At 49.5% G+C, this 15,903-nt stretch overlaps 1 protein-coding gene across 1 annotated transcript in view; it reads right to left on the reverse strand.

The window, feature by feature from the left end:
- LOC146863601 (uncharacterized) overlaps positions 1-15,903 on the reverse strand; it is a 277,244-nt gene that overhangs the window by 14,541 nt on the left and 246,800 nt on the right. The window contains exon 8 of the mRNA XM_085627622.1: positions 2,749-2,985. Coding sequence (XP_085483748.1) covers positions 2,749-2,985 — 237 coding nt within the window. The remainder of the gene's footprint in view (positions 1-2,748; positions 2,986-15,903) is intronic.

The raw sequence follows: 15,903 nt of genomic DNA on the forward strand, positions 1-15,903 counted from the left end.
AGACGTCTCCTCCCCTGAGCCTGTTCCTAATATCAGATGTCACCTCCTCCTAGCGCTGTTCTTAATATAAGACGCCTCCTCCTCCTAGCACTGTTCCTAATATTAGACGTCTCCTCCCCTGAGCCTGTTCCTAATATCAGATGTCTCCTCCCCTGAGCCTGTTCCTAATATTGGACATCTCCTCCTCCTAGCCTGCTCCATATATACAGACGTCTCCTCCTCCTCACACTGTTCCTAATATCAGACGTCTCCTCCTCTGAGCCTGTTCCTAATATTGGACATCTCCTCCTCCTAGCCTGCTCCATATATACAGACGTCTCCTCCTCCTCACACTGTTCCTAATATCAGACGTCTCCTCCTCTGAGCCTGTTCCTAATATTGGACGTCTCCTCCTCTTAGCACAGTTCCTAATATCAGACGTCTCCTGTCCTGAGCTTGTTCCTAATATCAGTCGTCTCCTCCCCTGAGCCTGTTCCTAATATCAGACGTCTCCTCCCTGAGCCTGTTCCTAATATCAGACATCTCCTCCCCAGAGCCTGTTCCTAATATCAGACGTCTTCTCCCCTGAGCCTGTTCCTAATATCAGACGTCTCCTCCCCTGAGCCTCTTCCTAATATCAGACGTTTCCTCCTCCTAGCACTGTTCCTAATATTAGATGTTTCTTCCCTGAGCATGCTCCATATATATATACGTCTCCTCGTCGCACTGCTCCCAATAGTAGGTTTCGTTGATAAGAATCCAAACATACACATAAGTCCTTCCTTACGGTTCAGCCCACACATAACCATATCCTCTTTGAGTGAGACATTGCAAGCGTCGGTGCTCCACGTTTGTTCAAAGGTGGAAGATCGCACTCACCTGGTCCTAGCAGCGGGTCTGCTGTAGTCGTTGGCCAGCGAGGCCCAGCAGTGGTCGTACAGCACGTTGACCGCTAGCAGTGTGCTTCCAGTGGTGTCCTGCAGGGCGCGCGCTATCAGGGGGTTCTGACTGCTGGGTGAACGCTGTGCTGCCTACTGATCCTAATATTAGACATCTCCTCCTCCTAGGGCTGTTCCTAATATAAGATGTCTACTCCTCCCCTCACCCTGTCTCTAATATTAGACGTCTCCTCCCCTGAGCCTGTTCCTAATATTGGATGTCTCCTCCTCCTCGCACTGCTGCATCTTTCAGACGTCTCCTACTCCTAGCGCTGTTCTTAATATAAGACGTCTCCTCCTCCTAGCACTGTTCCTAATATCAGACGTCTCCTCCTCCTAGCCTGCTCCATATATCAGACGTCTCCTCCTCCTAGCGCTGTTCTTAATATGTCCGCTCCCTGAACCTGTTCCTAATATTGGATGTCTCCTCTTCCTTGCACTGCTCCATCTATCAGACGTCTCCTCCTAGCGCTGTTCCTGATATCCAATGTCTCCTCTCCTGAGCCTGTTCCTAATATCAGACGTCTCCTCCTCCTAGCACTGTTCTTAATATAAGATGTCTCCTCCTCCTAGTGCTGTTCCTGATATCAGACGTCTCCTCCTCCTAGCGCTGTTCCTAATATAAAACATCTTCTCCTCCTAGCGCTGTTCTTAATATAAGACGTCTCCTCCTCCTAGCGCTGTTCCTGATATCAGACGTCTCCTCCTCCTAGCGCTGTTCCTAATATAAAACATCTTCTCCTCCTAGCACTGTTCCTAACATCAGAAGTCTCCTCCTCCTAGCGCTGTCCTTAATATAAGACGTCCCCTCCCCTGAGCCTGTTCCTAATATAAGATGTCTTTCTTTCTAGCACTGTTCCTAATATCAGACGTCTCCGAGCCTGTTCCTAATATCAGATGTCACCTCCTCCTAGCGCTGTTCATAATATAAGTCGCCTCCTCCTCCTAGCACTGTTCCTAATATTAGACGTCTCCTCCCCTAAACCTGTTCCTAATATTAGACGTCTCCTCCCCTGAGCATGTTCCTAATATCAGATGTCTCCTCCCCTGAGCCTGTTCCTAATATTGGACATCTCCTCCTCCTAGCCTGCTCCATATATACAGACGTCTCCTCCTCCTCACACTGTTCCTAATATCAGACGTCTCCTCCTCTGAGCCTGTTCCTAATATTGGACGTCTCCTCCGCTTAGCACAGTTCCTAATATCAGACGTCTCCAGTCCTGAGCTTGTTCCTAATATCAGACGTCTCCTCCCCTGAGCCTGTTCCTAATATCAGACATCTCGTCCCCTGAGCCTGTTCCTAATATCAGACGTCTCCTCCCTGAGCCTGTTCCTAATATCAGACATCTCCTCCCCTGAGCCTGTTCCTAATATCAGACGTCTCCTCCCCTGAGCCTGTTCCTAATATCAGACGTCTCCTCCTTGTAGTGTTGTTCCTAATATCAGACGTCTCCTCCCCTGAGACTGTTCCTAATATTAGACTTGTCCTTCTCCTAGCAGAGTTCCTAATATCAGACATCTCCTCCTCCTAGCCTGCTCCATATATCAGACGTCTCCTCCTAGTGCTGTTCCTACTATCATACATCACCTCCCCTGAGCCTGTTCCTAATATCAGATGTTTCCTCCCCTGAGCCTGCTCGATATATATATATATATATATACACGTCTCCTCGTCGCACTGCTTCCAATAGTAGGTTTCTTTGTTAAGATTCCAAACATACACACAAGTCCTTCCTTACGGTTCAGCACACACATAACCACGTCCTCCTTGAGTGAGACATTTCAAGCGTCGGTGCTCCATGTTTGTTCAAAGATGGAAGATCGCACTCACCTGGTCCTAGCAGCGGGTCTGCTGTAGTCGTTGGCCAGCGAGGCCCAGCAGTGGTCGTACAGCACGTTGACCGCTAGCAGTGTGCTTCCAGTGGTGTCCTGCAGGGCGCGTGCTATCAGGGGGTTCTGACTGCTGGGTGAACGCTGTGCTGCCTGCAGGATCGAAGCCTTTGGAGGGATGTACTGTGCTTCGACTAGGAGCTGGTCATTATCCCCTCGGACGGTGGACGTCGAGACTCTGTATGGGGGTATAGAAATATTCTGTTTACTTCAACTGCTGGAGAGTTAATGGAGCTGTAGAGAAATGCAAGCAAGAAAAGTGGTTCCAATCCCCTCTAGGGAGTAGTAAAATATAGTCATATTAGGGAAGCAGACGGCCCCTCACAGCCTGAGGCCTTGGTGCCACTGCACGAGCTGCACTAGTGTTAGCCATGCCACGGCACAAGAGGCATCAGAAGAACAAAGCAGGTATTTACTTTTTAAAGTGTTGGTAGACCCCTGAAAGGGTTAAGATCTGGGGTGCCCCCTCCAGAGACGTAGGGGTTTGGATTTCTAACCTCCTGGTGCAAGGACTCAGTTCAATGCACCAACACGAAAGAGTAATCCACTGTGACTCATACACATCCCACTGATCAATACCAGGCGGGCAGTGTGTTCTAGTCATTAATCCCACCAGATGTGTTCAGGGACAGAGTGGAACTCCAAGCCCTCTTTAACAAATGAGTAACACACTCAAAATAGTACTATGAAACAGGAGGAACCCGTCTAGTGCATTAACTATGAACACTACCAACGCAGAATGAGAAAATAAATGTAGTAATGTCTGAGACCGACAGCAAAAACAATATGACCGTTTGTAACATGGTTAGCACTTCCTAACTTCTAACCACCCGATGAATACTTTTAAACGGTGTGCTACATTTTAGCAGAAAATATATATCGAGTTTAGGATGGTTCACACAGCATACCTTCTCAGTAGAAAATAACGGTTTAGATATTCTCTGTCACATCCCTTGCCACAGAATGATAGGCAGTGCAAGGCTGAAAGCTACTTCTGTGCACCACTCCTGGAGCACCCCACGACAAAGGCAGGTCCCGCCGCTCCGCTGTTGTGCCGCTGCTGCTGAACCCCATTCACCTCTGAGCTGGGAGGTGTTCAAGGCCCCCCCTCTACCCGCAGGCTCCTGCCTGCGTCTCATCCCTGGTGGCCCAGTGGGAGAGCCTTGCTCTTCTGCTGGTCGGCTGCTGCCTGTCCTGTGTCTGTGCCCGTTGTTATGTCTGTTGTCTGTCTTTTGTTTTTGTGCCTGTAAATTGTCTTTTCCTATTCTGTTGTATTATTACCTGTTTGTACTGTTTTCCTCCATACTTGTGCCGTTGTTGTGCCCTCCCTGCCCTTTACTGCCGCTGCTGCCTCTGCGGCCCCTCCCCCCTGCTTACCTGCTCCCGCCTCCCAGCTGCACGTCCCTCCCCCTTCCTTCTTTAATGGTAGTTGCGCACAGCGGGTGCTGCTGGTGCACCGAAGGCGCGCCGAAGCCAAACCCGTCTGCGCCCGCCCGCGACCCAACTGCGACCAGCGCTAGGGACCCTGGTTATCCAACCACCCACCGCTACGAGCCAGCTGCCCTCCACGCACTCAACCCTGGAATGAACAACAACTGGCATCTGTCTATGCCGAACACCACCCATGGCCAGTTCTCCTGCCGACACTGCCAACCATCCTCAGCACCCCACGACGTTGCACCCACCCCGGACGCCAGCACCACCGAAGCCCTGAAATGCATCCTCCTTAACGTGCGCTCCCTGCACAGACATGCTGGAGAGATCTGGGACCTTCTCGACACCCTCTCGCCAGATGTCGCCTTCTTCACGGAAACCTAGACCAACGTCTCCTCCACCCCGACATTGCCACTGGCATTCCTGATGGATACAAGATCCAGAGGAAAGACCGCTCCACCCACCCAGGAGGAGGACTCGCCATCGTACACAAGAGCTCCCTCTGACTCTCCACCTCCAGTATGAGCGACTCCCCCTCCAACACCAAACACCTCCACTTCCAGATCCATACCAGCCCCAGAACTACTCTTCATGGCACCCTCGCCTACAGACCCCTCCTCGCACTTCATTCACCACCACCATCGCAGACCTCATCGCACCCCACGCTATCGCCTCCAAGGACTACATACTCATCGGCGACCTGAACTTCCACCTCGACAATCTCAGCGACCCTGCCTCCACCGCCCTCCTGGAGAACCTCACCAACAATGGACTGAAAGAGCTTGTCACCACCCCCGCCCCCAAGGCAGGACACACCCTCGACCCCATCTTCGCAGGAGGGACCAACATCCGCTTCAGCCACACTTTCGTAGCCCCTCTGGATGAAATACCCCTGCATACACTTTCAACACCACCACCGCTCACAAACCCACTCTGCGCCCACTACGAAGGAGCTGGAGCAAGGTCACAGAGGAGCACCTCAACTCCAACCTCATCCATGACAAGCCCCCGCCTCAACCGACGCTAACTCTGCTGTCAAGGAACTACACTACTGGATCACCAACTGCGCTGACAAGCTTGCACCCCTCCACAACCCTGACAGACAACGCCCCTTGAAGGCCACCTAGTTCACCACCGACCTCCAAGAAGCCAGACGCTCCTGCAGACAACTCGAATAACAATGGCAAAACAGCAAAACCACCTACAAGAATGCCATGACAGAATACCAACAACTCATAAGATTCACCAAGAGGACCTTCATCTGGAACAAAATCCTCACCAACTCGAAGGAACTCTTCAGCATCAACCAGCAATTCACTAAAACCCCCAGCGTAGCCACAGACTTCACATTCTCCCAGGACCTCTGCAACAAGCACCGCTCCTACTTCCACCAGAAAATCAAGGCTCTCTATGACAACTTCACTGAACAGACTTCAGAAACCACCCTTCCCTCCAGCGACGACAGCCAGCCGACCATCACCACCACCTGGACCCCGGTCACCACCAAAGATACCACCACAACCATAAGGAGCACTGACTCAGGAGCCTCCACGGACCTCTACCGGCCGCACATCATCCACAGAGCGGCTGCCACCATAGCGTCCGAGCTACGACGCACAATCAACACCACCTTCGACTCCGGCCCTTTCCCCGATGACTGGAACCATGCAGAGGTCACGCCCCTCCCCAAGAAACCCTCTGCAGCCCCAACAGACGTGAAAAACTACTGACCCATCTCTCTCCTTCCCTTCGCAGCCAAATTCACTGAGAAGATCCTCAACGCCCAGCTGACTAACTTCGTCGAAGAGAACGCCATCCTCAACTCTTCCCAGTCTGGATTCTGCAGTAACCACAGCACTGAGACCACCCTCCTTGCCGCCACAGATGACATCTGCACCCTCCTTGACCAAGGACACACCGCAGCCCTCATCCTGCTAGATCTCTCTGTAGCCTTCGACACCGTCTACCCCCGCACTCTTGCTACCAGACTCCACTTAGATGGCATACAGGAAACCGCCCTTGACTGGCTCTGCTCCTTTCTCGTCTGAAGAACCCAAAGAATCATACTCCCGCCTTTCCTGTCCGAACTCAGCGAGAACTGTGGTGTACCCCAATGATCATCGCTCAGCCCCACGCTCTTCAACATCTACGTGGCCCCCCTCGCCACCATCGTCAGACATCATGGACTCGGGATAGTATACTACGCCGATGACACCCAGCTCATCCTCTCCCTCACAAAGGACCCTGAAGCCACCAGACTCAGCTTCCAGGAATGAATGAAAGACATAGCAGCTTGGATGAGCAGCAGCTGCCTGAAGCTCAACTCGGAGAAGACAGAAGTCCTAGTCCTTGGACCCACCCCCTCAGCTTGGGAAAACACTTGGTGGCCCACTGCCCTCGTCAACCCCCCCACCCCTACAGTCCACGCCCGGAACCTCGGCATCATACTCGACTCCTCCCTCACCATGACTCGCCAGATCAACGCCGTCACCTCCACCTGCTTAAAGTCCCTCCGCAAGACCTTCAAGTGGATCCCCCCCGAAGCCAGAAAGAACGTCACCCACGCACTCATAACTAGCAGACTGGACTATGGAAATGCCCTCTACGCTGGAATCAACAAATCCCTGCTACGCAAACTCCAGACCATCCAGAACGTTGCAGCCAGACACGTCCTCAGCATCCCACGACATGAGCACATCACCTAACACCTGCGAGACCTCCACTGGTTCCCCGATGAAAAGAGTGTGACCTTCAAGCTACTCACCCAGGCCTACAAATCACTCCACAACACCGGATCCAAATACCTTAATGAAAGAGTCTCTTTCTGCGTACTAAAAAGACACCTCTGCTCCGCCGACCTCACCCTAGCAGAAATCCAGCGCATCTGCAGAACCACAGCGGGTGGAAGAGCCTTCTCCTACTTTGCGGCCAAGGCCTGAAACGAGCTCCCAGTCAAAGTCAGACGCTCCCTTACTCTGCACATCTTCAGGAAAAGCCTCAAGACCTGGCCTATTGGCTGACTCGGAGCTGCACGTTCCCCCCTCCCCATGGCACCTTGAGACCCTCACCGGGGAGTAGCGCGCTTTAAAATTCTCTGATTGGTTGATTGATTGAAAGACTGGCTTTCACAGCAAACCTGTGGGACCTCTGGCTTCAAAGTTCTGTCGCAAAGTCTCTATGATTAATGATTATTTACCAAGGATTTTATAGTCTCCGATTGCTGATTTTATCTCATGTTTATAAAATAAAACAGTATTTAGAGACGCCAAAGTCTCAACAAAACAAAACACATATGTTGATAAATGTTTCATCTCAATTTAGATGCAGATCATTAACTCCAATATTAAGATAGAAGCATGTCAGCTTCCACTGTCAGCATCCATGTTCTGGCAGGGACTATAAGAAAAACAAAAATATGTCAGCCAAGGTAGGATGCAGCCATGGTGGCGCTGCTGCTCCGGTGTACAGCTTCACACTGTCTCCTAAAGAAGAAACTCTGCAAGGAAGTCAAGAGCGAAAAGAAGAAAGAACTCAATATGGTTTTTCGTGTTCAAGCTTTAAGAGTTTTCCAAACATTAGTGCAGAAAGAAGGATGAGGCTCGGACATCATGACGTACATATACTCGTTGCATCAGTCGCGTTTCGTCACTGAGGAACAAAGAAGTGAGACAACAGCTGACTATGGTGAGGGGGTAGAGAGCTCCATGAGAAGGGAGTTGAAGGGGAAGTCCTCGAGGAGCACGCCCTGGCGCCTTGGCTGGGCAAGGCCGAGGGTCCCACAGTCGCAGGACCCGAGGGGCGGATACCGGGGAGTCTGGATGCAGAGAGAGTTGGACGGGTCTTCGGTGGCCAAACGTCCTTGGACGGGTTGAGGGGGGCTGAAGTGGAGAGCATACCTCGCTCGTTAGCTCACAATAGGTCATGACGCAAACCAGGCCCTAGTGATGGGGCGTGTACTGTTACCCCAGTGACGGGCAATCTCTTGTTTGTGCCAATAGCAGCCATAGCAGCAAACCTTCAGTATGCTATGGGGATGGAGGAAGCAGCGCTCAGGAGAGCCACAGAGGGAGATGACAGGGCATGCCCATCGGGGATACGCCTCCAAGCAGTGGCGCTCATCTCTCTGCAGGGTACGCTGGACTGGTTTTTCAGCCGTGAGTGGCAGCCACGGATTCGTGAAAAGGGGGAGGGCAGGGGAATATAAGAGGTCAAAGCCCAGAGTGCTGCTATGTTTTCGCCATGCCAAGCAAGTTGTGGATAAAGTTTGGAGGCTATTAGGGTCAAAATTGAGGCCCTGTGGCAACAGGACATTCAGGGGGTGAGGTCTGCCAGCTCTCGTTCCGGCCTGGCACAGGGCAGCCGGGCATCAAGAGGAAAGAAATGGTATGAACATTGGTGCTGGGCTACCAGGAAATAGGAACAAAAATCAGGAACAGCAACGCCACCGCAATCATATGGGATAGTAAGGGTGTCCCAAGCAACTCGGGGTCTGCGGCCAGCCCGCACCAACTATAGTAAAAGGTTGTGCAATGTTGAGAAAAATGAATGAGTTAAGAGTCTGGGATTGGTAATGAAGAGATACAAGAAGCGGGGAAGGGTCGTCATCCTTATAACAGCTATGTGGCCAGCCATGGAGAGAGGACGTTGTATCCAGCGGTCCATCTGGGTGGAGAGTCTGTCCATGACGGGGCTGTAATTTAAAGCAATGCCCAGCTCTTTCTTTCTATTCAAAACAAACCCTGTTATTTGGGGGTGCCAGGGGACCACCTCAGCACATGTGATTTTCTTGAAGGTGACACACCAAAGGGTCCATGGCTATAATAAATAGTAAACGCGGTAGTTGTGTTGTAACTTCCCTTGTTTCCTTCCTTCCCCTCTCCCCCCCTGCCCTTGCAATGGTTCTGCCTTGCCGTGGAATCTTGGGGTGAAGCTCGTCTTGGAATGTTGGGATCGGCATTGATCGGCGGGCACTGAAGCATCTACACCGCAATGAACTGCTCTCCTTTCTGCTTCTTCCTGTGAGAGTGGTTCTTACATAGTTTGGTGACGAAGGGAACTTACCGTGCTGGGGACGGCGCGGATCCTTTCCGCAGTCTTCTGCCTGCCGGTGACGCCTCCAGTCCTGCTTCATCTTCCGAGCCCAGCTTCCCGTTGCAGCCGCATCGCCGTCCCCTCATTTCTGGGCGCGAGCGTGTGTCTGGTGGTTGTTGTGGCGGCGATCTTCAGTCCTGGTGAGTCCACCCCGTATCGACACATCGTTCCGCCTGAAGCTCCCCTCAGCGGGGGCGGCGGACGAGCCTTTCCATTGCGGTGAGCGCCTTCGCACAGGAGCCCCGTCGCGCCCCCTGCTCTTCCCGGCGGGCCGCGCTGCTTCCCCGTTCGCCGCGCTGCTTCTGCGCTTTCCCGGAGCGGGCTGCCGCGCTCCCGCCTCTTGCTTCCTTGTCTCTGGCGGATTCCTGCTTTTCCACCGGGCTCCCCGGACACATTCTGCGCTCGCTCGTGGAGCTCCTTCTCTGGGACGCTGGTGCGGCGCCTCTCTCGCCTCGCGGGCCTCGGCTGCCTCCGTGTGGTGTCCGCGCATCGGATGTTTCCCGCCCCTTCCATGCGACTAGATCTCCTCAGACGGCACTCCTCCCGCTCCCTCCTCAGCGGCGGCTAAGACCCTGCTCGCCTTCGCCCTTCCAGTGCGCTGTCCCTCTTTCAGCCTGCCTGATATTTTCGCTGACAGACTCAGCTTATTGTTCACAAGACGCTTTCTTGAACACATTTACTTGCTGCGTTTCGCCGACAGGCACAGCTGTGTTTTATTGAGCTTCGTCTTTGATTGGCCTGCCAGCACCTGCTCGCTGACAGGCACAGCTGTGTTTTATTGAGCTTCGTCTTTCATTGGCCTGCCAGCACCTTCTCGCTGACAGGCACAGCTGTGTTTTATTGAGCTTCGTCTTTCATTGGCCTGCAGCACCTTCTCGCTGACAGGCACAGCTGTGTTTTATTGAGCTTCGTCTTTCATTGGCCTGCCAGCACCTGCTCGCTGACAGGCACAGCTGTGTTTTATTGAGCTACGTCTTTCATTGGCCTGCCAGCACCTGCTCGCTGACAGGCACAGCTGTGTTTTATTGAGCTACGTCTTTCATTGGCCTGCCAGCACCTTCTCGCTGACAGGCACAGCTGTGTTTTATTGAGCTTCGTCTTTCATTGGCCTGCCAGCACCTGCTCGCTGACAGGCACAGCTGTGTTTTATTGAGCTTCGTCTTTCATTGGCCTGCCAGCACCTGCTCGCTGACAGGCACAGCTGTGTTTTATTGAGCTTCGTCTTTGATTGGCCTGCCAGCACCTGCTCGCTGACAGGCACAGCTGTGTTTTATTGAGCTTCGTCTTTCATTGGCCTGCCAGCACCTTCTCGCTGACAGGCACAGCTGTGTTTTATTGAGCTTCGTCTTTCATTGGCCTGCCAGCACCTGCTCGCTGACAGGCACAGCTGTGTTTTATTGAGCTACGTCTTTGATTGGCCTGCAGCACCTGCTCGCTGACAGGCACAGCTGTGTTTTATTGAGCTTCGTCTTTGAATGGCCTGCAGCACCTGCTCGCTGACAGGCACAGCTGTGTTTTATTGAGCTTCGTCTTTGAATGGCCTGCAGCACCTTCTCGCTGACAGGCACAGCTGTGTTTTATTGAGCTTCGTCTTTGATTGGCCTGCAGCACCTGCTCGGTGACAGGCACAGCTGTGTTTTATTGAGCTTCGTCTTTGATTGGCCTGCCAGCACCTTCTCGCTGACAGGCACAGCTGTGTTTTATTGAGCTTCGTCTTTCATTGGCCTGCAGCACCTTCTCGCTGACAGGCACAGCTGTGTTTTATTGAGCTTCGTCTTTGATTGGCCTGCCAGCACCTTCTCGCTGACAGGCACAGCTGTGTTTTATTGAGCTTCGTCTTTGATTGGCCTGCCAGCACCTTCTCGCTGACAGGCACAGCTGTGTTTTATTGAGCTTCGTCTTTCATTGGCCTGCCAGCACCTTCTCGCTGACAGGCGCAGCTCCTTATTAGACATCGCATTTGTCATTTTCAGCCTGCTAATTCACCCTGATTGTGCTTTTTATCTTCTTCTTTGCGCCAGTCTCCTTATCTTTCATAGCACTTTTCTGGGACCTTTTCTTTTTTTGTTTGCACTGTTTATTGGGATTTTATTAGTGGTCACCTATTATACTCATTTTCCCCTTTCTTCCTCTGCATATACATTTTTTCACCTTATTCTTCTGCTTTTACTGTTTCCCTTCTGTTTTATTATTTTTGACCTTCTCTCTTGTACTTTTCTCTCTATCATTTTTGATGATCTTCCTGATTCTATAATTGAAAATGTAAATGTTGATGTAGAAGGGGAGGGAGATGTTCAACATGATGTGTATCAAATAACTTTAAAGAAATTGGAGGCACAGTTTGGTGAAAAAATTAATATTGTACTAGAGTGTCACAAGTCCTTTTTGCGTGCTCAGGGAAAAAACGAAAAGATGATTAATTATACAGCAGTATTGAGAAGTTTGGCTTCCACTTGTGATTTTGGAACCTTGACAGAGTCTCTTATTAGGGATCAGCTTGTCAGATGCACCAGTGACAAGAAAATACAAGAAAGACTTTTAGCGGAAGCCCCAGATTTAAAACGCGCCATTGACATTGTTAAAAGTATAGAACATACCGCGTATTGTATGAATGAGATGAAAGAAGCAGTTGAGGTCAAGCAAGTTTCAGACAGCAATATAAACAAAATCTCTGGCAGGGACACCAAACATAAAACCCCACCTGCGGATTCTGAGAGGCAAATTGTCAGTGGGAGCAAGCTAAGATGCTACAGGTGTGGAAACCCTAACCATTTAGCAAACAACGTGAAATGTCCGGCGAGAAGTGTTACGTGTAGTAAATGTAAGAAAAGAGGACATTTCTCCAAAGTGTGTCATGAATTCAAAAAAAGTGTCACCCACATGGTAAGGAGTGAACCAGTTCCACAGCTTCCCTGTGAGGACATTGTTTTCCAAGTGTCTAATTATACTGATTGTGGTAGCAGTACGTACCCTAAGTGCGAAATAATGCTAGACAGTGTCATTTATGAGGTATTTGCCGACTCTTGCTCCCCATATACCCTCATCAATGAAGCCACTTTCCATGCTAATTCAGGAGAAAAAGAGTACAACCTATTGCCTCCAGACATCAGACCGGGAGGATACAATCAAGAACCCATACCCCTAGTAGGAATGCTGATTATGCATATAGACTTCAAAGACAGATCAACGGTATGGAAGATTTACATCACTAAAAATAGTTAAAATTTACTAGGATGGAAACATCAGAAAGATTTAGGAATTAAACTGGACCCGAATGCACCTGAACCAGTTTACCTAGTAGATAGATCGAACATTGGGATGGAAATTTGTGAGAGGTTTCCAGAGGTGTTTACAGACAATCTTGGACTTTTAAAAGGTTTTCTTCACAAAATTAATCTCAAAGCGAATCCAAAACCTGTTGTCCACAAACCCAGGTCTGTCCCATTGCTTGTAAGGGAGCCACTTAAAAGGGAACTTGACAAGTTGGAAGCTAGTAAAGTCATCGAAAAGATTGAAAGCACGGAATGGTTGGCCCCCATTGTAGTAGCGGCTAAGGGTGGAGGCAAGGGCATTCGTTTATGTGTAGACCTCAGAGACGTAAATGCCAACATTTGGGTGGATAGACAACCCCTCCCCAAAATTAATGAAATGCTTTCCGTCATACAAGGAGCTAAATTCTTTACGGTTTTAGACCTATCTTCAGCCTATCATCAGGTTGCCCTTCATCCCGAGTCAAAACCTCTCACTTCCTTCATAACTCTGTTCGGAGCTTATCAGTTCTCAAGATTACCGTTTGGGCTAGCATCTACTGCGGCCGTATTTCAACGCATAATGCAGCACATAGTACAAGGACTAGATAAAGTACTTTGCTTCCAGGACGATATCCTGGTTCATGGAGCATCTGCTTTGGAACACAATAAAACTCTGGAGGCAGTTTTGACTAGACTTAGCAAAGCAGGATTCACCACTCAACGAGAAAAATGCAAAATCGGTGTGGAGTCTGTAGTCTACCTTGGCCACACTATATTGTGTGAGGGAATCAAACCTAAATCCAGCCTGGTAGACTCTGTCAAGCTGGCCCCAGCTCCCACAAATAAAGAAGAACTTAAATCCTTTTTGGGCTTGGTTGAGTATATGTCCAAGTTCGTCAAGAACTTTGCAGACCAAGTCCACCCTCTCAGGGAACTACTCAAAAAAGGGTCACCGTTTGAATGGAGTCACCAGTGCCAGCACGCCTTTACACACATCAAGGAAGCCATTGTTGAAGCGCCCGTCCTAAGCGCGTTTGACCCTAATGCAAAGACCACCCTAACTACGGATGCCAGCATGAAGGGGTTAGGAGCTTCACTTACACAGCGTGTAAATGGCCAAGAAAAAGTGATAGCATTTGCATCAAGAACCTTAAAGGATGCTGAACTCAATTACACCACAATAGAGAAAGAAGCCCTCACCTGTTACTGGGCCATAAACCACTTCAAATATTTCTTGTGGGGGATTCCATTCTCATTGAAGACAGATCACAAACCGTTACTCTCTCTATTCACTACAAAATGTCTAGAAAAGGCCACTCCTCGTATTTCCAAGTGGGTACTGGGTCTACAAGGTTTTAACTACTCCATGATCTATGTTCCAGGAACTGAAAATCGAGTAGCTGATTGTCTCTCAAGACTTCCAATAGCCAATGAGAATCCCTTGTATAACCCTCCTGAGGAGACCATCCTCTCAGTTGAAATTCCAGCCATCAATAAAGAAGAATGGGAGAAATCCTTAAAGGATGACCATGATCTCATTAAGCTGAAGAACATAATTTGCAATGGTTGGCCTGAAACCATAAAGGACTTCCCAGAAGCTCTCCATAAGTTCTGGATTGTGAGAGATGAATTATTTATTGTAAAAGACCATGTCTGCAGGGGAAATAGAGTCATTCCTCAAAAAAACATGTTTGAGCGCATCATCCAAGTTGCACATGAAGGCCACCCTGGAAGGAACATTACGAAAAGCAAAATCGGACAAGACTATTGGTTCCCCAACATGGACTCCACGGTTGAGAATCAAGTAAAGAATTGTGTGGCATGTGGAACCAGTGACAAAACTAAGATCATCCGCAAATCCCCACTTTTGCCTGTATCGATCCCTACCAAACCCTGGGACAAGTTAGGATTGGATATAATTGGTCCTTTGAACCTGCTCAGTCATTCTCTAAGATTCATGTTCCTTCTCATTGATTACCATTCCCACTGGATTGTTACGAAAATGGTCTCCTACATCACTACCTCATCATTGATCGAATTTTTGAGGGAATCCTTCTCTAAAGAAGGCATTCCAAGTGTTATAATAACAGATAATGGGGTTCAATTCACTTCAGATGAGATGAAGCAGTTTATGACCACGTTATCCATTACACATCTCAGATCCCCACTCTACTGCCCCAAAGCTAATGGCTTGGTGGAAAGGGCCAACAGGATGTTAAAAGACACCATTCAACTAGCATTGGTCTCTCATGAACCTGTTGAAGAAACCGTAAGGAAGATGTTGTGGTCGTATCACACGACACCTAATGCAGTCTCTGGGGTTTCTCCATTTACCTCTCTTAAAGGAAGGAACCCTGGTTTAAAACTCACACCCAACTGGCATAATGGTGGGTCTCCTGTTTGGGTGGACAGGAGTTCTGTTCTAAGACAAGTTGAGAAACATCAACTAGAATATAAGTACAGATATGACACAAAGTGGGGTACATCTAAAAAGAGTTGGAAAGAAGGCCAATGGGTGGTTGTCAAGAAACCCACTGTTTCCAAAGCCAAGATCTCCTCATTTTCAAAACCATTGAGGATAAGACGTGTTCACAACAATTCTGTCGTGCTGGAAGACGGAAGCACTTGGAGCATGGACAACATAGCTTGCTGCCCAAGAGTTCTTGGCTCCATGTCTCCCAGTGGAGACAGTCAAAACATTCCAGCCACCACTGATCTTGATCCCAAGGTGTCAAGGTCACGCCGACCACCTATCTGGCAAGCCGATTATAAAATGTAACCACTTGGTATTTTCTCTCTCTGAGTTTCTCTACAGTATCGCTATTTTCTGTTTCTTGTTTCACTTTTATATTGTCAGTTAAATATTTATATCCATATTGCCTGCTCACCTCTGCCATATAGAGGTGTATGTTATTCTGTTTCACTATGCCGTATTTTGTTTCTGTCCTCCTTTTAGCAGGGAGGTGAGTTGTAACTTCCCTTTTTTCCCTCCTTCCCCTCTCCCCCACCCCTGCCCTTGAAATGGTACTACCTTGCTGTGGAATCTTGGGGTGAAGCTCGTCTTAGAATGTTGGAATCAACATTGATTGGGCGGGCACTGAAGGATCTACACTTCAATAAATTGCTCTCCTTTTCTGCTTCTTCCTGTGAGAGTATTTCTTACAAGTTGGAATCCCTGTCTGATGCCTCGGTGATGTCAAAGGGGTCAGTGATGAAACCGTTAATTCGTAAATGGGCTCGAATACAATAGAGAGGCAAGAGACGCCAAGTTTCCGAAGGGTAGAATGAAGAAAGGGCCACTCCAGAGAGTCGAATGCCTT

The sequence above is a fragment of the Triturus cristatus genome, chromosome 2_1 (genome assembly GCF_964204655.1).
Source record: "Triturus cristatus chromosome 2_1, aTriCri1.1, whole genome shotgun sequence".
NCBI classification, from domain to species: domain Eukaryota; kingdom Metazoa; phylum Chordata; class Amphibia; order Caudata; family Salamandridae; genus Triturus; species Triturus cristatus.